The sequence below is a fragment of the Chionomys nivalis genome, chromosome 19, assembly GCF_950005125.1.
Source record: "Chionomys nivalis chromosome 19, mChiNiv1.1, whole genome shotgun sequence".
NCBI classification, from domain to species: domain Eukaryota; kingdom Metazoa; phylum Chordata; class Mammalia; order Rodentia; family Cricetidae; genus Chionomys; species Chionomys nivalis.
The window spans coordinates 59,673,942-59,699,380 of record NC_080104.1 but is presented as its reverse complement, the minus strand read 5'-3'; the positions used below and the strand labels follow the sequence as shown (position 1 = coordinate 59,699,380).

General features: G+C 48.4%; 1 protein-coding gene across 2 annotated transcripts in view; it reads right to left on the bottom strand.

The window, feature by feature from the left end:
- The window catches only part of Fkbp5 (FKBP prolyl isomerase 5), an 84,355-nt gene that overhangs the window by 2,901 nt on the left and 56,015 nt on the right, over positions 1-25,439 (bottom strand). For both annotated transcript variants that reach the window (XM_057751236.1, XM_057751237.1), the window contains exons 6-10: positions 15,149-15,305; positions 10,355-10,445; positions 7,391-7,474; positions 2,999-3,184; positions 231-470 (exon numbers count right to left, since the gene is read on the bottom strand). In XM_057751236.1, the coding sequence (XP_057607219.1) occupies positions 231-470; positions 2,999-3,184; positions 7,391-7,474; positions 10,355-10,445; positions 15,149-15,305 (758 nt within the window). The remainder of the gene's footprint in view (positions 1-230; positions 471-2,998; positions 3,185-7,390; positions 7,475-10,354; positions 10,446-15,148; positions 15,306-25,439) is intronic.

Genomic DNA, 25,439 nt, shown 5'->3' with positions numbered 1-25,439 from the left:
ACAAGCTAACTTGTTTTGGTGACTGACGCCTGTAATCCTAGAACTTATGGGGCAAAGGCAGGAGGATCAGTGAGCTGAAGCTACTCAGGTCTATAGAGTCTTATAAGAAACAAATGAACAAACAAAAAAATCCAAACCCTAAAACGCAAGAGCTTTGGTGTATCTCAAGGACTTAGCCTTCCCCCGGGCAAGCTCAGCTCAGCTGCCGAGGGCCAGGGCCTTGCACATACCTTCGCATCCTGCTCTGCAAACTTCTTGAACATGTTGGCGTACACCCTGCGGTCCCGCTCGTTGTGCTCCTTGGCCTTCTTCTGGCACACGGAGATCTGCAGTCTCGCGGCCTTATTTTGCGGATTCACTTCCAGCACTCTCTCAAAGTCACCTTTGGCTGACTCAAACTCATTCATGAGCAGCTGGGCTTCGCCCCTTCGGTACAAGCCTTTCTCGTTGGCGCTGTCCAGTCCAAGGGCCTAGAAGAGACGTCCGCAGTTTACAAGGCTGGCCGCAGTTCTCACTTGAGGGCATTAAAAATGAATTTAGTAGAGTGTGCAGATGGAGGGAGTCGGGCGAGGGGGCTGAGATGGTGGGAAGGCAGCTGTTATACCCTAAGATAAGCGTAGTTATATATAACGGTCACGTAATAATCAGATTCACTTTGGTTTTCAATCGTTTAGTATAAAATGTCTCTTCCAAAGCTCCTGTGTTGAAGCACTGCTCCCTAATGGGAGGCTTGACTGGACTCTGAGGGCAACTCCATCAGAGTGTCCTTACTGACCAGGACAGTAAGAGATTAGCGCAGTGGTTCTCAATCTGGGGGTCACATTACCAGATATCCTGAATATGGTATTTATAATTTTATAACAGTAGCAAAAGTATAGTTATGAAGTAGCAATGAAATAATTTTATGGTTGGGGGTCACCATAACATGAGGAATTGTATTAAAGTATTAAAGGGACACAGCGTTAGGAAGGTTGAGGACCACTGGACTAGAGGAAGGTCAAAGGGGTGTGTGGTGTTTTTTTGTTTGTTTATTTGTTTGTTTTGAGACAGGGTGTTACTATGTAGCTCTGGCTGTCCTGGAACTCAGGCTGGCCTCAAACTCGTGGGAGATCCACCTGTCCCTGTCTCCTGAGTGCTGGGATTAAAAGTGTGTGCCACTCTAAGCCCTAGAGGTGGCTTTGTTTCCTCTGCTGTGCCCTTCTGCCACCCTTCTCTGCCCACAGCAACAGTGCCAGCCAAACATGAATGGAAACCTTTGAACTAAGTGTAAGACAAGTGCCCCAGCCAGATTTGTGTATGTGTACTCATGTGTACATGGGCCAGATGTCCACCTCCAGGAGCCTTCCTCCTTGTGTGTGAGACAGTCTCTTGCTAGCCCGGCTGGTCAGTGGGACCTGAGGATCTGCCAGTCTGCCCCACCAACACTGCGATTACAGGCATGGGTGGCCCCGAGTAATAATAATAGTAATTATTATTTTTGCACTTGTGTGGGCATTTTGCCTACATGCATGTCTGTGCACTTGCACGCCTGTGGACTCTCTGACTGGAGGTACGGAAAGTGAGCTGCCATGTGACCTGGGTCCTCTGTAAGAGCGGCGGGTGCCCTTAGCCACGGAGCTGATCTCACTCCTCAGGCACAGCTTTTATGAAGGTGCCAGGGCCTAAGCTCAGGTCTGCAGGATTCTGTGACGGACACTTTACCTACTGAGCCACTTCCTCCCCACCTACAATTTTTTTTTTTTTTGAGACAGGGTTTCTCTGTGTAGCTTTGGGGCCTGTCCTGGAACTCACTCTGTAGACCAGGCTGGCATCAAACTCACATAGCTCCACCTACTCTGCCTCTCTGAGCCCCACCTAAAATCTCTAGAACTTCTAGTTGTATGAATTCACCCTGTGCAAATACAATGACGAGACTTTCACCCGAGTGCACCCATCTGATGGGAAGGGGAGTCCTGGCTTCACACAACTAAGTCCAAATCTTTCTCTAATCAGCTTTAAACTTATTTTTTATGTGTATTGTGCGTAAGTCTATGGGTGTGCATGCACACGCACGCATGCACGCACGCACACACCAGAGACCACAGATCTTCCTCTATTACTCTCTGCCTTACCCTTTTTGAGGCAGGGTCTTGCTTTGAACCTGGAGCTCCTAATTTTCAGGGAGGATGGCAGCCAACAGCCTTCACGACCTTCCGATTTCCTATCTACTCAGTGTTCCCACTCTGTGTGGGCTAGGCAGGCTTACTATGTGGGTACTGAGAGAGACTCAAACTCTGGCTGCCCATGCTTGCACAGCAAATGCTCTCAGAACCACTGAGCCATCTTTCCAGCCCTGAATCTATGGACAGCGGGGTTGTAGCTCAGCTTGCTCAGTACATACAAAATCCTGAATTTTATCCCTATCTTAAAACAAAAACCAAACCAAAAAACAAAACACCCCCCCCACCACCATGGTATTGTGGTGTGTGACCGTAATCTCAACCCTCAAGAGCTGGAGGCAAGAGGATCGGAACTTCAAGGTCATTTGTGGCTACACAGCAAATCTGAGGTCAGACTGGGATCTGAGCCCTTGTCTGAAAAACATAGACACGGGCGCTAGTATGTGCGCGTGAAGGGAGGAGGGCTGTTGTAGAGTGGCGACTGGGGGCGGGGCACTACTGGGTTTGGTCGTCAGGACCCAGGCGGTGGAAGGAGAACTGACTCCCGAGAGCTCTCCATGAGTGTGCACCATGGCTTGCACACAACCACCCACACCCACATAAATGTTTAGAGAACGGGGGAGGGAGCTGGAGAAATCATTCAGTGGCTAAGAGTCTGAATTCAGCGGCCAGCACCCACATGGGGTGGCTCACAAAGGCCCATAACAAACAAACCAACAAACCAGTCCACGTCTAGCCCAATCCATTGAGTGTCCCAGCTCATGCTGAGCACAGAGGAGACAGCCGAGAGAGGCAGAGGGAGAAGATGGCCCCCCAGCCCACGACACGACATTCCCCACCTTGTCGCAGCACTCCACAGCTTTGGTGTACTCTCGGAGCTTCAGGTAGCACATGGCTAGGTTTAGGAAGGCTGCAAGCAGGAACGATTCAGAGGCTTTTGACTCCTTCTCCGATAGGCCGTACTCCATCTCCAGCCAGGACACTATCTTCCCATACTGAATCACAGCCTGCATGTACTTGCCGCCCTAGGAGAAAGCCAGTAATGACTGGTACTGTGCTCTAGAAGGGACAGAGTGAACTGAGTCCTCAGGAGGACTAGGCCTGCACGACAACCCCGCTCTGTGTCCCTCAGTTTCAGGCCTCAGCTCTCCTGCCCCCTCCTAGTCCTGTGCGAGCCTGGGAAGTAGCCTGCAGCAGGCTGACACCACAGCGTGCTGGTTTCTGGCAGCAGGTGGTTACACCATTTGAAGCCAACACTCAACAGTCTTTCAAAAGGTTGGTGAGCCGTATGGCTTATGGAAAAGGGGGTGACTTTTCTCTTTTCTCCTGGCATTCAACACTGCATAGTAAATACTGCAATATGGTAACGTGTCCCCAGACAGCAAGCCTAGGCTATTAAAGCAGATTGTGCAAGTCCCCAGCTCTCAGCAGTAGTGTGACAGCAGCACCTGTCAACACAGGCAAAACTGCAGCAGTGTGGCTGTGTCCTGGCGGCTGTGCAGCAGTGTGGCTGTGTCCTGGCGGCTGTGCAGCAGTGTGGCTGTGCCCTGGTTGCTGTACTGCAGTGTGGCTGTGCCCTGGCATCATTTTACTTGTAAGTAAAATGGCAGTGGGCCAGAGTACGGTGTGCTGATCCACAGGCAGTGGGAACACACCTAGCTGGTTGGCAGCATACAGTCTAAGTAACCTTAACATCGAAACTCAGCGTGAGAGCAGACTAGTCTACTCTTGCTTGTCCTGCCGCCCTCCTCCGCAGCACTAAGGACTGAGCCCAAGGCCTCACACACACTAAGCAGGCACTCTACCCGTTATATCTCCAAGCCTTCGTTTCTATTTTAGACAGACAGGGCCTTGTTAAGTTGTCAAGGCTAGCCTCAAACTTGCTGTCTCCCTGCCTCAGCTTCCAGAACAGTGGTTCTCCATCTTCCTAATGCTGTGGCCCTTTAGGGGTCAACCAACAGGTTGAGAAGTGCTGTTCCAGAGTAAGCAGAATCCCAGGCATGGCCAGCACAGGCCCTGGCCCTGCTGACTAGTGCTGACTGCTGTAATAACTAATCCGTGAGTGGAGCGGCATCTGGGAATCTCGCACATGAAGCCGCAATGCAGGCGAGGGCTCTTTTCTGCAGCAGGCGAGTACAGTCTGCGTAGAGCACACTTCCTATCAGGTGGCAGGAGGGCAGTCAACCCAGGGTCACCCACTTAGCACTGCTGAGACCCACAGAAGACCGACTCCACTCAGTGTGGAGCTCTCGCCACGGCCAGGGCCAGCCAGCCAGCCAGCCGGCCACACTTCCTTCCCGAGGGCACTAGGGGGCGCAAGACACCCGCACACAGCAGTGAGCCCAGCCTTCACAGGCCAGGTCAGAACCAGGTGAGGACAATCATTTCCTGATTCTCCTCAAGTGTTCCGAGGTGGAAAGGAAGTTCCAACAAAGAGCACAATTCAATCCTACTTTGCTCATAGCACTGAACCAAACTGGCAGGTCGGTAAAAACGTGCAGATGTTCTGAAGTCCAAATCCGCAGGACAGCCCACCTCTGCAGGACCACACCTCTGCACGCAGTGTGCGCCACCCTGGGGAGCTGGAGCTGCTAGTGAGTGCTGCGAAGGGAAGGGACCACGCACAGGAGGCAGCCCACCAACGCTGCTGGAATCTGCAGCTCCAGCGAGCATCACCGCTGTGATCTATCATTAGGAAGCTGCCTCCAGGAACTCTGGCGGGACAGAATGTTCAGAGACGTTCTGAGCTAAGCCCTTAGGTCAGCGGTTTCGAACCTTTCATTAATTTCCCCTTCAACAGACTAACGTTTTGAAAGATCTTGTCTATCAAATTACATGCTAAAAATACCATGTTCCATATGTGTGACTGACGATCCATATTTTATCCAGATTGGTGATTTTAGGAAGATTCAGAACATGTTGAAACCTGTGTACGTATCATCACTGTAACGTTGATGTGGCCCAACCAACACAGGTGAGTGATCTCAATCATAGGAGAAGCAAAGGCCTAATGTTCCGGTTCCCGTGCAGAGCTCCCATCTGTATGCTTTCTTTTTTTTGGTTTTTCGAGACAGGGTTTCTCTGTGGTTTTGGAGCCTGTCCTGGAACTAGCTCTTGTAGACCAGGCTGGTCTCGAACTCACAGAGATCCACCTGCCTCTGCCTCCCAAGTGCTGGGATTAAAGGCGTGCGCCACCACTGCCCGGCTCATCTGTATGCTTTCTGACGATTCATACATTAGTTTAGCATCTTTGTTAAGAATAAACAAACGCATGTATTATTATTAAAAGTCTCTGGGGGGGCTGGAGAGATGGCTCAGTGGTTAAGAGCATTGCCTGCTCTGCCAAAGGTCCTGAGTTCAATTCCCAGCAACCACATGGTGGCTCACAGCTATCTGGAATGAGGTCTGGTGCCCTCTTCTGGTCTTTAGGCATACACACAAACAGAATATTGTATACTTAGTAAAAAAAAAAAAAAAAAAAAGTCTCTGGATTTCACCCACAGTGAAAAGCATGCTCTAAAATGATGATCCAGCATCACTTGGGATAAACCAAGCTCATCTTTACTACACGCAGCGTGCACACGCACTAAGACAATCCTAGGACCCAATGACGGGTTTCAGTTCAAAGTGAGAAGCAGATAAACCACCCCCCAAAACAAAAAGCCCAGTCATCTATACTGTCTCTGGCAATGTTTTTCTGGAGTGACTACAGTCTCACAGTTCTTCAGCTTGGCCCCCTCCCGCAGATGAGGCTGTATATGCAGCAGCGTATCTTGGAACACTTGACTCATGAACACTTGACTCAGGCATCCACTTTATATATAGTGTTATGGGAAAAAAAAAACAAAAAACAATGAATTTTCTTTAACAAGCCATAGAAAAAAAAAAGATTTTTTTTTTTTTTTTTAAAAGACTGCCAGTACAAGAAAGATAACTGTTCGATTCCCCGACGGGGAGCCAAAAAAAAAAAAAAAAAGAAAGATAACTGAAGAACACACGGGCAGTCTCTCTTACTCACTCTTTTTTCCAGATAGGCCTCACTATGGAGCCCTGGCTGGTTGGAACTTGCTATGGAGACCTAGCCTTTGTCTCTGCTTCTGGAGCACTGGGATTAAAGGTGTGTGCCACCACAGCAGCTTCTGACGTCAATCTCTTTACTACAAGGCAGGGAACTGAGTCAGCTCCTTCGGACACCATCACCTAACCCAGCAGAGCAGAGCCATTCTTGAATTCTTATCACTAAGTCTTTGCATGCATTTGGGAATAGACTGGCGAGCAAGCTGCATGTCATTCTGAAATCTCTTTTTTGCACCTAGGATTAGGACCCGTAGGATAAAGCACTGGCTCCTAGGTCCCATGGATAAGGCTCCGGGGAAGTAGCTGTCACTCAGGGCCACTGCAAGGTTCAGACCTGTCTTCATAGCAGGTCCTTGGGAGGTTGTGCTGGGCCCTGGATGCCGAGTCACCCATGCCAGTCTCCAGGCCGTTCTGAGCACCCAGCCACCACCACTAGAGGCATCTTTATTTTGCTGCTCAGTTATAGCAGCAGTGATGCATTTCTAGATAAAACTCATCAAACAAGGTGGGCAGTGGTGGCGCACGCCTTTAATCCAGAGGCAGGTGGATCTCTATGAGTTCAAGGCCGGTTTGGTCCACAGAGCAAGTTCCAGGACAGCCTGTCCAGAAACCTTGTCTTAAACAACAATATTCTCAACTATTTAAGACTTATTTTGAAGATACTGACGGGCTGTGAAAACTGCTGTTCCCACATAGAACGCAAAGGTAACTCGTTTCTCAACTGGAAACTGTAATGCGAACAACCAGGAGACGGCTCTGCTGTGCGTATGGGAAAGCAAGCCCACTGCTGCATGTTCTTTTCCGTCATGTGTCACTGCTGTGAACTCTGACCCGTAACAACCACTCTGCATCCTTTCTCTCCACACTTACTGCTCGCTGACTAGGGGCCAAGCAGGACCTGCTAGGCACTGAGTGCTACGGTGCGGGTGAGCCGGCCAGGTGTAGTCTGCTCTGAGGACACTTACAGAGAGGGCAGTATCTCCTTCACACTAAAGTACTCTGTTCTCACTGCCAAGAGCAGGCCTGTGAAAACCGAGGGTTATTCTCACAAAAAAGGTGCTGACAGAATGAAGAGCAGGGAACACTACAGTAAACAGCTCACGGACACGTGAATACACAGCTTAACATGGAAGGATTTACAGGGACTCACGCACCTTGAAGTACACAGTTCCCTTCTCTTTGACAATGGCAGCCTGCTCCAGCTTTTCTTTGGTGTCCATCTCCCAGGACTCTTTGGCCTGTGTATAGATTTGTGGCAGTTAGACAGATGAGCAGGACGCACACCAGCTGAAGCCTAGAGAACAGACAGAGGCTACTTCTACAAGATACCCAGTGCAAAGACACTGGCAGGCCGAGCTCCCATGCTGCCGATGGACTGCACTCTAGCCTCGGGGAGGACCAAGCTACTCGCTTTCCGGCTCTGAAGTGGGATCATTACTGATGGTCCAGGCCAAGCTGCGCATGCACAGAGAATTTTTCAAACTCCAGATCAGGCAGCTGTCTCATTATTCACACAACCAGATGTGTTATGGCCTCTGATAGTATCAGCTTGCGGAATTTTTTTTTCCAGACAGCATAGTGTGTATTTCAGGCTGGCCTCCACCTTAACCGGGCAGACAAGGATGACCTTGAACTTCTGATCCTCCAGTGAGGGGGTGACCGGTGCACACCACAATGCCTGCTTTCACTTGGGGGATTTTCAGCAAAATGCGACGGGAAAGATGCAGCTGGTGGGACACCATCACTGCAGGCTGCACATGATGACTTCACCGTCATCTGGTGAAGTATGGTTTGTGTTATGTGTACCCGACCCTCCACAGTAGTACACACAGGTCTAGAAACAGCAGCTCCGGGGCTGTGCTCAGTAAAACAGTGCTTGTTCTGTGTGCTTGACACCATGGGTTCAACCCCCAGCACTTAAAAAAAAAAAATCCATATATACAGCTGAATTTGAGATCACAGAACACAGCGGAATAACTGTGCTATTCTAGGAAAAAGTAATAGGCGTGGTTGGCTCTATTTAGTACATATGAATTAGAAAGTTCAAATGGAGGGCTGGAGAGATGGCTCAGCAGCTTAGAGCACTGACTGGCTGCTCTTCCAGAGGTCCCGAGTTCAATTCCAGCACCCACTTGGCAGCTCACAACTGTCTGTAACTCCAGTTCTAGGAAATCTGACACCCTCACACAAACATACAGGCAGGATAGATACCAAAATAAAAATACATCTTAAAAAAGACAAAACAAAAACCCCCCACAATTTCTTTCAAGTGGAGCTGGACAGTGGTGGCACACACCTTTAATCCCAGCACTTGGGAGGCAGGGTCTCTGTGAGTTCGAGGTCAGCCTGGCCTGCAGAGCTAGTTCCAGGTCTGCTAGGGCTGTTCCACAGAGAAATCCTGTCTCGAGAAACCAAAATCAACAAACACTGCTAATGAGTGTGGACCTATGTGAAGACCACGGCCAATGTTAATTTCTTTCTCTATCACTCCCCACCTATTTTTAAGAAAGTAACATTTTTATTTATTTTTCAACACAGTTTTCCTTTGCGTTCTTCCTAAAGCTTTATGGATTTTCTGTGCTGTTACATGTGTGTGCATGCGCACTGTGTGTGCCTGTGGAGGTCAGAGGGCACCCTGCAGAGTCAGTTCCCCTTCTGTGAGACTCTAGAGACAAACTCAGGCCACTGGGTTTGCAGCTGGTGCTTTACCTGGGCAGCCATCTTGTCAGAGCTTCACTGAAGTTTTTGAGACAGGGTCATGCTATGTAGCCCAGGCTGGCCTGAGACATGCCATCCTTCTGCCTTAGCCTTTAGAGCACTGGGATTATAAGTGTGCACCACCACATCTGGCTTCTGACTTCAGTTTCCTTTCTTTAAGGCAGGGGATTGGGGCAGGTGAATTCCAAAGACATCACAGGCCTCTGCCTGTGCGTCCGCCCAGTGCCGTGAACAGGCACACTTGTGGAGAGGTGGCAGCATGAGTTTGGTGCAGCGTGACAGTGAGAACACTCTCAGAAGGCATGGGACAGAGGGTAGGGCCTCTGTAAGAAGGGTCAGGACAGCCAAAGGCCTTGACAATCGTGTGCTAAAGACTCTTTTCGCCATCTTCGCAATAAAAGCCCACGAGGAGATCACTCCTGAGCTTGGAGGCCTTCAAAGGAGGTCACCCCTCAAAAGAAGCAACGGTGTGACAAGAGCACGTGTGTTGGGGGACAGATGCTGGTGGGGGAGAACCCTACTACTTTCTCCCAGACTTACAGGCTACGAGGTGACAACTGTCCTTTGGAATCTTGTATGACACGGAAGACATTTCCTAGCGAGAACCTGATGTACAGATCACGGGGCTGTGGCAGCATTGGAAGAAAGATAAAAAGGGCCGTTCCTGAGGAGCTCCGGGAACGAAGAGTGGGATGTTGGTCACTTGGAGATACAGCTGAGGATGACAGCCTACTTAGCTTATGGGGGATGCGGTGTGTCTGCCCAGTAAAGGCAGCTGGAACCTACAGAGGTAGCCCTGGGTGGGAGTGAGCAAGTCCAAGGCCATGGCAGATTTCCTCCCCTACTCTTGGACCAGCATGAGAACAGCTGGGTAGCAGGTTTGTTTCTTGTCCCTAGTCGGAGCCCTGCTGGCGCCAAGGCTGAGACCTTGGGATCATAACCTGGAGCCCCAGCGGAGGCCTCTCTGAGACTCCTGTGAAGGGTACAATCCGTTCGGCCCTGAGAAGCTGCACCCCCACCTCCCCCAAGGAGCTGCTTGGCAGTACGTGAACTTTTTTGTCCTCAACCCAGGAAAAAAAGGAGAAAAAGAACAAGCCTAGGAACAAATAAGGGAACAAGTCTTGGATTCTGCCCAAGAGTTAAAAAAAAAAAAAAAAAAAGAAGCAGAAAAACAAAGGCTGACACACACAGTAACAAAATAATACCAGCTCCTCTTATATCCACCCTTACATCAGCCTCCCAGGCTGATGTGCAGAAGTGGCGGGGTGGGGGCAGGAATCACGGGGAAAGAGAAGCAAGCACAGAAATAGATACCACTTAGTCAAACCGCCTAATACACGGCGACGGGAAGGGTATGAGAAGAGACCCACCACGACTTTTGAGAAGTTCGCTTTTCTCACCTTTTCGAAGCTCTTAAGCGTAACTTCATACGTGAGCTCAGCATTGGGTTCAATGCCAAATTTAGGCTTCCCTGCCTCTCCAAAACCATATCTGAAATGGAGAGGGAAAAACAAGACTTTAAAAGAACTGATGCATTTCCAGGTACTTCCTTTGGTATTCTGAGGTGTAGAATCAGCACCATCAGAGACCCAGTAGAGGCTGACCAGAAGGAGAAACATCCCGCGGTTCACTGCTGTGTTTTCTTAGATCCAGCTGCACGCGCATGAGCGCACACGAGCGCGCACACACGCGCGCACACATGAGCGCGCACCACACACACACATGTTCGTCTCTTATACACATATATAATTCCTGTACTACCTGGGACAGTCTGTTTGATATGCTTTTCAATATTGATGTCTTTTTCTCTGCTTGATTTGCGACTTAATCCTTTCCTTTTTTGCTACGAGGGATTTTTTCCCTTTAAGCTCTATGGGCACAGGACAGAGGAGTCGGCTACTAGGATCATTAAAGTCAACACAGTTCTGTTCAAATCACTCTCAACATTTTGTCGTCTATGACTGTTGCTTCTTGTTCTTTGGCAGTTTCATACTTGTCTGTAACAAACCTGTCATTTTACCCCAACTCCCTCGCGCCCCTCCCCTCCCACTGGAACCTTTCCCCACATGGCCTCTCCCACTCTCACGTCTGAGGTCCCTCAAGTCTTTGTTTCAGAACAAGCTTCTCACTCTAAAGCACTGCTGCCTAAGAAAACAGCTCTTAAAGAGTTAAAAGGGGCACTGAAAACAGAACGGAACACATGGCCACAGCCAGCAGCCTAGCACCCCACTTAGAGGCATACAAACTTTTACACCTCTTAATTATCCTGTTTAAGATGCAGTAAATACCCGTTAGCCAAAACCTACTAAGTTAAAAAAAGACAAAATAAATCCGGAGCTATGTAAATTTAATTTTGAGAAACAAGGCCTTGCTAAGTAGGGTGCTGGTTTACTGGGGTATGCCATCACAGCAAGCTTTTGTAAATTAGGTCCAGGGAACTGCTTCAGATGTTAAACAAATTAAATGTATTTGGGAAGCATGTATCCGATAGAACAGAACCCCATGGAGATCTGTCTGTTTTAGGGTTTCCCAGCATCTAGAACACTGCCCTATGCTGGGTTTGGTGGTCCAAGCCTTTAATTGAAACATTTGGGAGGCAGAGGCAGGCAGATCTTAGTTCCAGAACAGTCAAGGCTACAAATAGAGAAACACTGTCTCAAAAAAAAAAAAAAAAAAGAAAAGAAAAAAGAAAAAAGAAAAAAAAATCAGAACAGTGCTCAGTATATAACAAGGGGTTCACCGGAACATCGTTTTTATCTGCTATGAGCCAAGCTACTCTTGAAATATGAAATGGCACAAAAAGTTCAGTTAATCCAAACTTTCTGGTCATGGTTTGAAAGATGTCAAAACTGGTTTAAGGCTAGTAATATCCCACTTGGGTCTTCTTGAGGATAGGAACTGGGGAAGAACGCACACACCATGCTGCACACACCACTCCTCCATCCCGTCTGAATTTTCAGGAAGGCCTGCTCACTCACTCACCTCCACTGCTACACAAGACCATGGGCAGCAGGAGCAGAGGCACGGGCGCCTGGGAAGAAATGGGTGCGGCAGCCCCGACACAGGCAAAGGGCATCTTCAGCAAAGCAATAAAGGAGAGGGGACAATTGCCAGTGGCCAATTCTAGGAAATGGCACCTGGTTTTCTCCCTGGGGCGGGGAGAGTGGGCTGTCTCACCTGCTGCAACAGAGGCAGGCAGGTGGGTGCTTCTTAAGCCTGCTGTTGAGAGATGCTAGGATCCGCAGTTCTGCTATGTAGGGACGAATGCAACAGATGAACAGCATTTGCTTGGAACAGAGGCGGTTCACTGGGCTGATTTTAACCCTTCTTTGTCAGGGACATTTAGCAATGCTTGGAGATCTGAGTAGGACCACTAGTGGCTGGCAGAGACAGTCCAGGAATATTGCTGTACACTGTCATGACACAGGCAATCCTCCTCTGCTACAAGCAGGAATTATCTAGCCCTAAACATCAACAGTGGTGAGGGCTGCCTAAGAGGGGCTCTCGCTGGAGGCTCCACTATGCGGTGGGGTGGGGGATGGGGAGTGTGGGGACAGGTTTGAAGGAGACACAGCCTAACTATTACCAGGGGATTAAAGAAGATTATTTGTACTGTCTCTCCTGGCTAAAAAAATAATTCTGCTAAGACTGGTGGACACATCTTGGGAGACCAGATGCACACCCATCCATTCCAGAAACAGCTAGCCTGACTCTGTTAAACAGAAGGTGCCCGACTCACACTGGCTCAGACTGGGCAAAGCAGGACCTGACTGGAAGATGAAACATCAGAAATGGAGTCCAGAGTCAACACCTGAGCAACAGCTGCCTTTAGGGCAGACACAGAAAGCGGTCAAGGGCCAGCCGGCCTTGTAGGGAACAGCAGCACTTGCGTGGGCTCTCACCAGCTGCTCCTTACAGACAAAGCTGAAGCCAGAGGCAAGTGCTTCCTGAGAGGTCACAGAGACAGTACCAAGCTCAGACCCTACTGTCCGGAGGGGGCTGGGGACCCACACGGCTGGCCCATAGTTAGTCATCACTCTTAACAGCCTGTGTTTTGTTTGGGATTGTTACAAAAGAGGCATAAAGTAAAAAGAGGGAAAGAGAAAAAAGTTATCAGTACTTAACCTAAAACAAAAGAGAGACCAGTCACAATATTTAATCATTTCTTTGAGCACAGAAAATACATTTAAGAACAGTGAGAAAAACTCTTGGAGTGGGAAGGTCTCCAGGAGGGACTGCCAGGCTCAGTATTCTAGAGAACACTGAAGAAAAGACACCGCCCCAGTGGGAGAAAACTGGATGCTTTGTTAGTTTCTTAAGAAAACATCCTGTCAAGGAGTCTGTGGATGTCAAGGAAGGTGTGTGTGTGTGAAGGTGGCATACAGAAGACCACTCAGAGTACAAACTGAATCAGCATTTTATCTGAACAAGACAAGTCCGTATGTTGCACGCATACAACCCCTATGCATACCTGGTGCATAGGGATGGTCTACATACATGTAAGCATCACACACACATGAAGACAGTGTAGACAGCACTGCACAGAATGTACTTCACAGAATTCAATATACCAACAAAATACCCCAGAGATATGTCAACATACCATCCCCCCAGGGGGCAGGCAGGAAAAAAAAACTTTATATACCAAAACTTATGAGAACTTGATAGTTTTTATGTCTGAAAAGATCTGAAAAGTCTACCCTTTGTTCCGCAGAGACTCTTTTCCTGTGGCCTGGGGTGAGAGGGGTAGGAGCTAATGAGGAAGCCCCCCCCCCCCCCCCGCGGGGGTTTGCTGAGGCTCCACCTGACTTCTCCACGCAGGCCTCTGCAACCTTGCAAGGCAGTTAGGCGGGTTAGGCGACCCGCCCCGTGCCACCAAGGTGGGCTGAGGAGAAAGCGTGTCAGTGTGACCTGCATGAACCAGATACACTAAGAAACGTCTGACTTGCTTTACTGTCTTACCAGCTGGGCTAAGACCTAAAGGTCTGGGGCATGAGTTAGTGAATGCTCACCCTTTACAGAGCTGATCCCTATAGACTCAACCGTGAGAAAAGCCCTGGAACATACACGCACCTGAGGGGAGCACTACTATAATTCTGCAATGTCAGATTTAAAGTGATTAGGGAGCTGTAATCTCAGCACTCAGGAGCCAGGGGCGGGTAGTTTGAGGCCAGCATGGTTTACACAGTGAGTTTTAGGGCAGCCAGAGCTTAAAAAAGTGAGAAGATATCTCAAAAAAAAAAAAAAAAAAAAAAAAAGGACTGTAGGTTATGAAGAACCTCTGTAAGGGGGGGGGACTTTCAGCCAAAAAGAAATAGCTTCATTGTAGAGGGAACTATGGCACAGTGCATCAATAAGCCGACATAGGACTACAGCCGTGGAAGAATAGGGGTGAGAGAAACAGCAGACAAAAGGGTCTCACGACAGCTTTAGAATCAGGATGCAGTACTCTGGAAGAATTTTCAAGGAAGTGTTGGCAAGGCTAAGAAAACTGGGAAACAGGATTACAGAGAAGATTAGCATTATTATCACTGGACCACTTAGAGGTGAGGGCAGGCCAAAGAGTCTCAGAACTCTGATTCTGCCGGTGGCAATCTGCAGCCTGCGAGGCTACTCTGGACAAGCAGATGCGCTTGCACGCAGGCGGCACCCCTGGATTCTCTCAGGGGTCCATTTCTCAAGATAGAAGAGTTGAATTTATGTTATAATTTTAGATCTAAAAATAATACAAAACATGTTTTCACAAGAGACTGTCAGTGCCGGGTAGTTCTAAGCTTGGAAGTGCCAATGGCTATCCTTATGACGGGAAAAAGTTAGGCAAAAATGAGTCATCTCCGCTGCCTTTAGATCCAGGAAGAACAAGCTGGTTTTTTCTTCCTTCAGGGACTCCATATAAGAATGTGGCATGGACTCAAGTGTAGTAAATCACGCGCTACTGCAACTCTCAACACCCGCCTGCTGCACTCAAAGAGAGAAGAGCACAAGCCGGTCTCTGCTGATGTGGCGCCACGGTACAGGGACAACGCTATTCTTAAACAACCACTCAGAAACTTCCACGGTGCTGTGAGGCCCCAAACATCCCGACTGTCCCCTGACTAGTGAAATGACTTCACCGTGGGAAGAACACTGAGTGAGCGAGCGGGCAGCCCTTGGTCTGCAGCGAGCTCCACCGTGTCCCGAAACGCTGCTCTTACCGTGGTCCCAGATATAAAACACACTGCTCTTCCCTCTGCATTTTCTCCAGGGCTTTGTCGACCCCAATTGGAATGTCGTGGTCCTCTCCTTCGCCAACAGTGAACACCACATCTCTGCAGTCAAACATCCTGCCACCACAGCAGCCTTCCAGGTGGACTGGGGAGGAGACAGGACAGTCACAAGCCACACAGCAACACGGTTTCCCCTCTTGTCCACAAGACACACCCAGTGTCTTCTAGAAGCTTTGCCCACCCAGTCTGACAGTTTAAGAACAAGAGTATTTTTTTCTGTTTTTTGTTAAATACTTACTAGTTTTCTTCCCCGTGACACAGAGTCACACAATACTGGCTTAAACACACTAATTATGAGAATGCATATAGTCTTGACTATATGCAATGGCTTAACCATTTGTAACAGGATCTTGGTTTCAGATGCTTGAGCAAAAATAAATAATAATACCTAGGACTGAAGGTTGTTTCTGCAATAATGCATCCATGCCGAATGAGGAGCACTTTTGGATTTTGGAGGCAGTCTCTTCTTGTGTAGCTCAGGCTGCCCTGGAATGCTTGTTTTTCTGCCACTGCCTTCCAAGTGCTTTACACACTTATTAATTAATTTTACACACATATTATCACAGGTATGCACCACATTTTGCTCTAATTATTTTGTATGGTGGTGGGGACTGAATCCAGGGACTTGTGCATGTAAGGCAAGCCATCAGTCATTGAGTTACATCGCAGCTCCAACTAATTTTAGTGCTAATGCTACATATGCCTTTTCTTCCTCCTTCTCCCTCTCTCCCTCTCTTTCTCTCTCTCAGACAGGATTTCTCTGCAGCTTTGGAGCCTGTCCTGGCACTAGCTCTTGTAGACCAGGCTGGCCTCAAACTCACAGAGATCCACCTGCCTCTGCCTCCCGAGTGCTGGGATTAAATGTGCGCCACCACCGCCCGGCTCCATATGCCTTTTCAGACAGGTCTTCTTCCTCAGTGAGAACGACGAATGGCTTGGGAGACAGAACAGCCCCGGATTCTTCCTAAGGCTGCTTAACTGCTTTTAGGTAAGTGACTTCAGAGACTTGAGAAACCACCCTCCCCGAGACATTAATTCCATGTCCTATGACAACTGTCATCTCCCAAGCACAGATCCAATCCCAGCTCACTCCACTTTCACTATCTGACCTCTACAGTCTCCTGTTTTAGCTCAGAAGCCAGCTTTAAAGCTAATTCCTACAATCAGCCATCTGGCCTAGGCTGAGAAGCAGGAACTCCACAGAATAAAGAGCAGTGGGCTATAGACAGCAGGGCCTCGGTCACCAGAGTCAGAACAGTAAAGAGCAGCGAGCTATAGACAGCAGGGCCCCGGTCACCAGAGTAAAGAGCAGCGAGCTATAGACAGCGGGGCCCCGGTCACCAGAGTAAAGAGCAGCGAGCTATAGACAGCAGGGCCCCGGTCACCAGAGTAAAGAGCAGCGAGCTATAGACAGCGGGGCCCCGGTCACCAGAGTAAAGAGCAGTGGGCTACAGACAGCAGGGCCCCGGTCACCAGAGTCAGGACACAAAGCTCTAGGATGGATACTGCTCTGGTTGCTCCGACTGCTGTCTATCCAATCCCGAGTCAGTTCCTTCAAACAATGGCTACGGCCAGCTTTGACGTCAGGACGTGGTAAAAAGCCTCGTTTTATATCCCATACTCGTTAATATATATGAAGCCTTCTATAGTATAATCACATTTGGAATGTTCTAGATAAACTAATGGCTAACTTGTAGAACATTCCCCCTGCCCTCTGAGCGCATGTTTAACATGGAAACACCAGGCTGAGAACAGTGTAGGAGGGACCCAGCTGGGCAGCAGTGAGTACTGCCAGCAACCTCTTCCATTTTAACAGCAAATTTGACTTTACTTTAAAATAGATGCTCACCACAGGCTTGGGAGCACATGGTTCTCTCTCTGTCTCTGTCTCTCTCTTTCCTGGAGTAGAAGGTGATGTTTTTAAAGAAACTGAATCCTTAGCAGGTTGGGCATCTAATCTGAGCCTGATCAGGCCTGTAAGCCTAGCCACTCAGGAGGCTGAGGCAGGAGACTCACTCATACAGCTATGGCCTATCTCACAGTAAGAAGTAAAGAGAGGGGTAGGGATAGAACTTGGTGGCATAGTACCTGCTTAGCAAGTAGAAAGCCAGGCTCAAGGCCTAGAACCACAATAAATAAATAGAATTTAGACTAATGGACGTTACTCTCCACAAGAGACCTGCTGAGCACAGCTCTTGCCCATCCACTACTAACAGCCTGTCTAGTGCTCAGATTTATCACCCTAGCCGCTTACACCTCGACAGATTTGGGGGCAGGGAAGTCTGACGTTTACGGTTAGATGACTGCCTCCTTCGGAAAGCCCAGTGCCTTTAGTGGGGAGGAAGCGATCAGTACATTTGCTGTAGCTTTGGTCGATCAAGTCTGAATGTGTTTTCAAAGCAGGAAACCCAGCACTCCTGCGAAGGATCCCCGATTACACGTCAGTTTCCTAGACAGATCTGCAGCGCATCATGTGTTTGAAATTACCAAATAATTCCAGACGTTCGCCTTCTGTGCACAGCAAAAAAGAATGAAGTAAGGCACAGTTAGGAAAGCAAACACAGGCTGGAGAGAGCTCAGTGCTTAAGAACACTTGCTGCTCTTGCCAACGACCTGGGGCTCAAATCCTAACATCTATAGGGAAGCTCATAACTGTCTGTAACTCTAGTTCCTGGGGATCCAAAGCCCCCTTTTGGCCTCTGTGCGCACTGCATGCATGTGGTACATAAACTTACATTCAGGCAAACACACACAGACACACATCTAAAAAGGAAAAGAAATTATTAATTTATGCATGTATGTGTTTGAGTGTAAGCTGCATGTGTACAGGTATCCACAGAGACCAGAAGAGGACATCCAATCCCCTGAAGCTGGAGTTACAGGTAATTTTGAGTAGTCCAGCACCTGTGCTGGGAACCACACCACCTCTGGAGGAGCAGCAGCTAGCTCAGCAGGTAGAGGTGGCTGTCTCCGCCTGACAAGCCAAGCTCAGCACTTGGGCCTCAGATGGTAGAAGAGAATCAATTCTCACAAGGTATCCTCTCATCTACACAAGCACACCCACGCACATAATAAATAAATAAAAATGTAATTAAACATCTTAAGTGGCATTCCCACATACACTCCGCCTCAGACATCTATGCACCATCTCCTCGTTATATGAAGTTGGGGATGTCAGAGAAAAATGCAGGATCAGAGCAGGGTGAGCACAGCCCACGATTCTCCATCTCTCTGGCTGGACTAGCTAGCTCTGAACACTGCTGTGACCGTCACCACGGTTGCTGACAAGAACTCACCACTAGGGCTCTGGGAAGACTCTCGGAGTGATCTATACAGAGGCACCCAGTTCCTCCGAAGCCCATTTCCGCTGCTCTGTCTCTGGGAGACCCGTGAGTACTTTTGACTTTGTATTCCATAGTACAAATACTCACTTAATAAATATTTAATAAGAACCGTCATGACTCACTCGGGAGCTCAGCCTCCAGGGCTCAGGAGGTCTGTTGCTAATCTCATCCAGCATGATTTACAGGAAGTAAATGATCTATGACGTGTCCGAAGTGAACAGAAGTACATACAGGATGCTTCTACTTAGGGCTTTTTTGGCTATGGGAAATAAGCAAGTTAAAAAGAGACAATATTTTTTCTTGACTGAAGGTCTAATGTAACCTGGAAGGGGGTGCTCCAACAAACCCCACAAAGTCAAACCAAACCAAATTACCCAAGTGTAGCTGTGCAATCCAGAGTGTAACCACATCAAGTGAGCCCGGTCGCTGCAAAACATCATTTCAACTGGAGCTCTGACTTATTGTTCTCTTACTGCCCTAGAGCAATTTTGTTTTGAAGAGCACAGAACACCCTGTTCTGAATGTGGCTGGCACATGAACTCAATGTGCTGACAGCAATTTGTTCTCTGATTAAAACGTGGGGGGGGGGGGAAGGAGAGCGCACAGCAGTAACAAAAACTGGAATGCAAGAACCCCCAAACCGTACAGCTTGTATTTCAGGAAGCAGAATCAAGGAGGAGGCTGGTTAACTTTTAAAAAGTGCTGCAAACGCCACAGCTAAGACGTTAGCTTGGTGAGTGTCCGCTTTCCCCTTTCTAATTATAGTAGCTGGTGTCTGATAGCTCGGCACTCCTTCCCAAAACAATAACTGGGTCGTGGGATCTGAATGGGACTGCTGTGACGGCATTACTACCAGGAAAGACTGGTCATCTGGCTACAGAAAACCACGCTATGACGGGTCACTCACACCCGGCGAGGCTCTGCTGCCTGGTTCATGTGGAAAGGGCTTCTCTGGATCTGTTTCCCGACAGAGCAGGGTTTCCCAGAGAGCAGATGTGCTTAAGCCCCAGGAAGGCAAGCAGAGAGGCACACTGATCACAGGATGTTGTCTCTATCAGGTGTGGTGGTCAGATACCTCCCCTCAGGGTCTCCCTTCCTGCTCTGTGCCAGTCTGCTCTACCCACTGAGAGGCAGACTCCTGCCCCGGGCGGGCATGTGACATTTCCAATCTCACCCCTCTCCCCCACAACAGTGCGGACCGCGAGCCAGACCTTGATACTAATCAGCCCCATTCTGTCACCTAACAACCCTGGCTAACTTGTAACTGTGGGATAAACCAGGCACTCCAAAGCCAAGCGCAGTGGCATTGGGAAGCAGAGGCAGAGGGTCACTGCCGTGAGACCAGACAGAGCTGCACAGCGAGTTGGAGGGCAGTAAGAGCTACCTAGTGGGACCTGGTCTCAAGCAAACCACCACCAACGACGACAAACGGGAATTAATTGAAAAAATAAAGTACTCAGGAGCCTGGTGATATCATCCAGTAGAAAAACGCCTAGTCAGTGCTCTCAAAACACTGGGTACAATCCTCACACAGCACAAATAACTAACTAAAAGTTCAGAGTGGACACAGTGCCAAGTGCAACTCTGGGGACATCTGATCACCACAACACATGAGACCGAGAGGCAAGAGGACCAGCCTTAGTGACATGAGGCCTTGTCTCTAAAGAAAACAAAGGGGCTGGGGAGATGGTCTGGCTGTTAGATACACTTGTTGCTCTTGTAGAGGACCCAGGTTCAGTTCTTAACACCAACATGGTGGCTGACAACTGTCCACAACTTCAGTTTCAGGGGATATGATGCCCACCTCTGGCCTCCTTAGAGACCAGACACGCATGTGGTGCACAGACAAACATGTAGACAAAAACCACATGTGCATAAAACAATTTTCTAAAAAAATGTAAAAAACCAAAAAACAAGTTAAATGCTAAATTAAAGCCCTTGAAGAACATTCCTTCACACCCGCCAGGGAGTCCACCACAGAACAGAACTCTGTTAGTGTGGACACGGAAGGGAGCTCGGGAAATGATAGACATGGTTCTTTGTTCAGATGAGCCGTGATTCACCCAACACTACATGTTACATGCTGTGCTGTACAGATGGCTGGGCGGCGGTGGTGCACGCCTTTAGTTCCAGCATGGGAAGCAGACGCAGGAGGATCTCTGCAAGTTTAAGTCCAGCCTGATCTACAGAGTGGGTTCCAGAACAGGCAGAGATACAAAGAAAAATCCTGCCTCAAAAACAACCAAACAAAACACACACACACAAAAAAAAACAACCAAACAAAAAACTGCACCAAAAAAGAAGGTTGCACCCAATGTCTGCACAGTTGTGAAGCATAAGACGCCCAACTGGCTGAGCCAGACCTGCTCAGCACAGTACTGAGCACACAGCCCAGGGCTGGTCCCTGTCTCTGTCTCTGTACAGCACAGCACTGAGCACACAGCCCAGGGCCCAAAAGTAAGGATTTACTTAGTGACTAATCTGAAAACAGGGCTTTTAAGGGAATGGTGGCAATTTTTACTAATTTATAGGAATTTTCCTTTCTGAATCTATTAGTCAGTACCCTGATTTTAATAAGCTCCAGGAGGCTATCAAATTCACCACTGACCCAGAGCTTTTGTTTTGTACAACTCTCCGAAAATGAACGATACATGGGTGGTTTGTTCTTTTTCTTTTTAGTAAAAACCAAAACCAAACCAAAACCAAAACAAACAAAAAACAAAACAAAACTCCAGACTATTCTCTAAAATATGATTTCACTCAGGAACCTGGAGATACTGTCTGGAGGAAAGAACACAACTCTACAACATAAAGAAGAACGCACACTGCATTTTAGATCAAGAACACACTGCTCTATCTTGTAAAAACAAATGAAATGGCTCCAAGAGCCTGTGATTTCCTTCTGTGGTCGTCTGCTGGACAGCACTAAATATCTGGAAAGTGTGTGCACAGAAGCAGAACTCACAGCTCTCTCTGACCTCAGCACAAACATCCATGAATCCTCCCCTCCTCCATTTCCATGCTGATCTGTTTTTCCTGCTTCATTTACAAGGAACAAACGGCTTGACGATGACATTTTGACATTATGAGCCCTGGTGCCTTTAACAGATGCTCTTCATTCATTCATTCATTCATTCATTCATTCATTCATTCATTCACGCCACATGAAGGCACCAGAGGTTGGTGTTGAGTGTCTTCCTTAGTGGCTCTCCAACTTTTTTGTTTCTGAGACAGAGTCTTGCTGTGTAGCCCTGGATGTCCGGGAAACTCACTATGTGGACCAGGCGGGCCTCAAACTCAGAGATCCACCGGCCTCTGTCTCTTACATGCTGGCATTACATGTGTGCCACAACCCTAGGGCCCACCTTGGTTTTTAAAATAGGCTCTCTCACAGACCCTGACATGTGTTGTTTGGCCAGTGAGCTCCAAGGTCTTCTCCTCTGTTCTACCATCTCCAGTGTAGTTGTTGTGTGGGTGCACCCATGTGCACAGATGCCCGAGGAGGCCCCTTCAGCTGGGGTCACAGGGGGCTGTGAATACCCAACCTGGGTACTGGGCACCAGGCTCCAGTCTGCCAGGAAACAGCTAATGTTCTTTGCTGGGTTAGTGCTTCCCCAATCATTTTTAAGCTGTGTGGGACATCCTTCTAGCATATTCTATTACATTCTTAAAGCTGCTTCTTCCTGCCTGTCACTGTCGCCGGTCCCTGGCAGATTTCTGTCCTGTGGCTGATGGGGTAATGACTTTCTTGTAGCCCCATCACTCACATATTTCTTCCCCGCACGCCGAGATGCTCTTGCCCGTTACCCACATCACCAACGCAGATGCGGAGGACACTGTCCACTTCACCCTGCTGCCCTTCCGGACCTTCAATTTTAATGAACATCAATTTCCAGACTTTCTTATCCTCCTTTCCATTTCAGAAGCCTGGGTGGGTGGTTTTGTTTGTTTCTGAGTTCTGAACTGGCTCTTAAACTAAAGACAGTGATCTGCATCTTAGCTACCTTTGTGTTTTCTCCCAGTTCCCCTGACACTTTTCATTCCTGTTGACCAATCCCTGCTGGCTGCACACAGGACCCAGGGAGGTTCAGAGGTCCAATGACTGCACCTACCTGTCACTATTATTCTATGCAGGCAACACAGTGGCCTTTTCCCAAAAGGGGGCCCGTGAAGGACACAGGTGAAGATTTCTTAAGTATTTATTAGGCAGCTACCTACACAGGCTGGGGACGCCCTGCTCCTGCTGATGTATGGGAAGAGACTGAGCCCTCCAGCACTGTTAGTGCTGTGGACAGCTGCCGTGCCCAACACATCTGTTTCAGAAGTGCAAGGACACCCTACATCCCTGTTCTGCAGTCCAAGCCTAACACCTGGAGTCTCCTGGAGGCTAGTCTCTTACTGCAGTCAGAAGTCACAGCGACAGATCCTCAGGCACTTAGTTCAGTCCTTGGCTGCAAACTACAGTCACCTGGGAGCTTAAAAAAATATTTGCCTCTGCCAGTCTCTTTGAGATTTTTATTTTAATGGGCCGAGCCAAGGCTGAGTTACTACAGTAGACGCTTGCTGGTGCAGCTGCCCCATACTGCTTTATAGCAATGATGATTGCCCCATAGCCTGTTTTGGCTCCTGTGAACCAGCTGATTGGGAGAGCTTGGAGTTCTGCCCGAGCTTGTTGAGAAGAACGGTATGTACCTCTACAGAGGTCTTCTCAACACCTGCTTTGGGTTGGACTTGCAGAATTCAGTTTCCATCAGTCTAAGTCCATTTATATATTTCTTTCTTTTTTTTTTTTTTTTTTTTTTGATTTTTCGAGACAGGGTTTCTCTGTGGCTTTTGGTTCCTGCCCTGGAACTAGCTCTTCTAGACCAGGCTGGCCTCGAACTCACAGAAATCCGCCTGCCTCTGCCTCCCGAGTGCTGGGATTAAAGGCGTGCGCCACCACTGCCCGGCTTATATATTTCATTTTTGCTGTTGTTGCTTTATGTTTTGAGACAGGGTTTCACTGTGTAGCCCTGATTGTCCTGGAACTCACTATGTAGATCAGGCTGGCCTCAAATTCATAGATATCTACTTCGACCTCCTGAGTGCTGGGATTAAAGATGTGTGCCACCATATCTGGCATTGTATATATTTCATAAACTTGAATTTCCGATTCCTCCCTTTTTTAAAAATTTTTTTTGAGACATGTTCTCACTATGTAGCTCTGGCTATCCAGGAACTCACTAGTAGACTAGGCTGACCTTGAATCCACAAGATCCTCCAACCTGGGTTTAAAGGTATGTACTACTAGGAGCTTCTCTTTTTAAAAGTAACTCCCAGCCGGGCAATGGTGGCACATGCCTTTAATCCCAGCACTCAGGAGGTAGAGGCAGGAGGATCTCTGTGAGTTCGAGGCCAGTCTGGTCTACAAGAGCTAATTCTGGGACAGGCACCAAAGCTACAGGAAACCCTTACTTGAAAAACAAAACAAAACAACAACAGCAAACAAATAACTCCCTCACCCTCACTCTTCCACCTATCATTCTATTGGGTTAGGAGGTGAGAAGGGAAGGGAAAGGCAATTCTCCCACAGCAGGACCCTGAAGATCGCAGTTGGAACTGAACATCTGAAAACACCGTCCACTGTCTGCAGCTGAAAGCATAGGCAAAGGAGCCCATCACCAACACCAGCAATCAGAAACCCCAAAGAGAGGGAGCTGGGGCAGAGATGGGAGCTCCTCAGAGCCCACTTCAGGACAGTCAGATCGTCTAAGCTTAGCAGTGGCAGTGTGGTCACACTGGCAACCGCATCGGTCGTTACAATCACGACAGGCAGAGCACTCAGAACGCGGTGACTTTTCTTTACAATGGATAAGGACAACACTGGATAAACATGACAAGACAGCAATTTTACTTGGTAAGAAAAGGCACAGAAGAATAGAACCTGACTGATTTATAACAATGAGAATTTTGGTAAGAGTAGAAAGCAGATCTTGAGAAAAAATAAGTTCCACAAAGCTACAAAGCAGCAGATGGTGATGATTTACCAGCGTTCCATCCAGTCCACGCACCCCTCAAAAGCAAAGCCTGCTGCTATGACAAAGATACAGACTGAAGAACCACTGTTCCTAGAGACAAAGTGACCAAGGATACGGTGTAGGAAATGAACGGAGTCAAGGGTTCCTTTCCACAAATCCAGTTAAAGGAAGCACAACATTCTGTAAATATAGTACAAAGGATAAGAAAAGAACACAGGGTGTACCCCCATGCCTAACTACCCCACTGTATCCAGTCCACAACCTCCAAAGCCTAAGTGTACCCTATGTCTGACTACCCCACTGTATCCAGTCCACGACCTCCAAAGCCTACGCGTACCCTATGCCCGACAGCCCCACTGTATCCAGTACACGACCTCCAAAGCCTACGTGTACCCTATGCCCGACAGCCCCACTGTATCCAGTCCACGACCTCCAAAGCCTATGTGTACCCTATGCCCGACAGCCCCACTGTATCCAGTCCACGACCTCCAAAGCCTACGTGTACCCTCTGGCCAACAGTCCCACTGCACCGCGAAACTCTTAGGTATCACATGACAGTTCAGAAGTGATGTGACGTGTAGTCTAGGACTGCGTGTGTAAACACACCGTGAATCTACTGGAAAAAGAAGTTCCAGATGAGCAAACAGAGAACAAAGCACTGCTGGTGTGAGGTGTAAAGGAGGATCTAACAGGAGACAGCCCTTACAAACGCCAAGTGGACAGAAGAGAAGCATGGGGCTGCTACCCCAGCCCAGAAATCACCACGAGCCAGGACACCACAGCCTCTTGAAGATGAACTCAAAGGGCACAGCATCACCCACACAGTAATTTCCAAACCTCAATCTACTTACTGCAAAC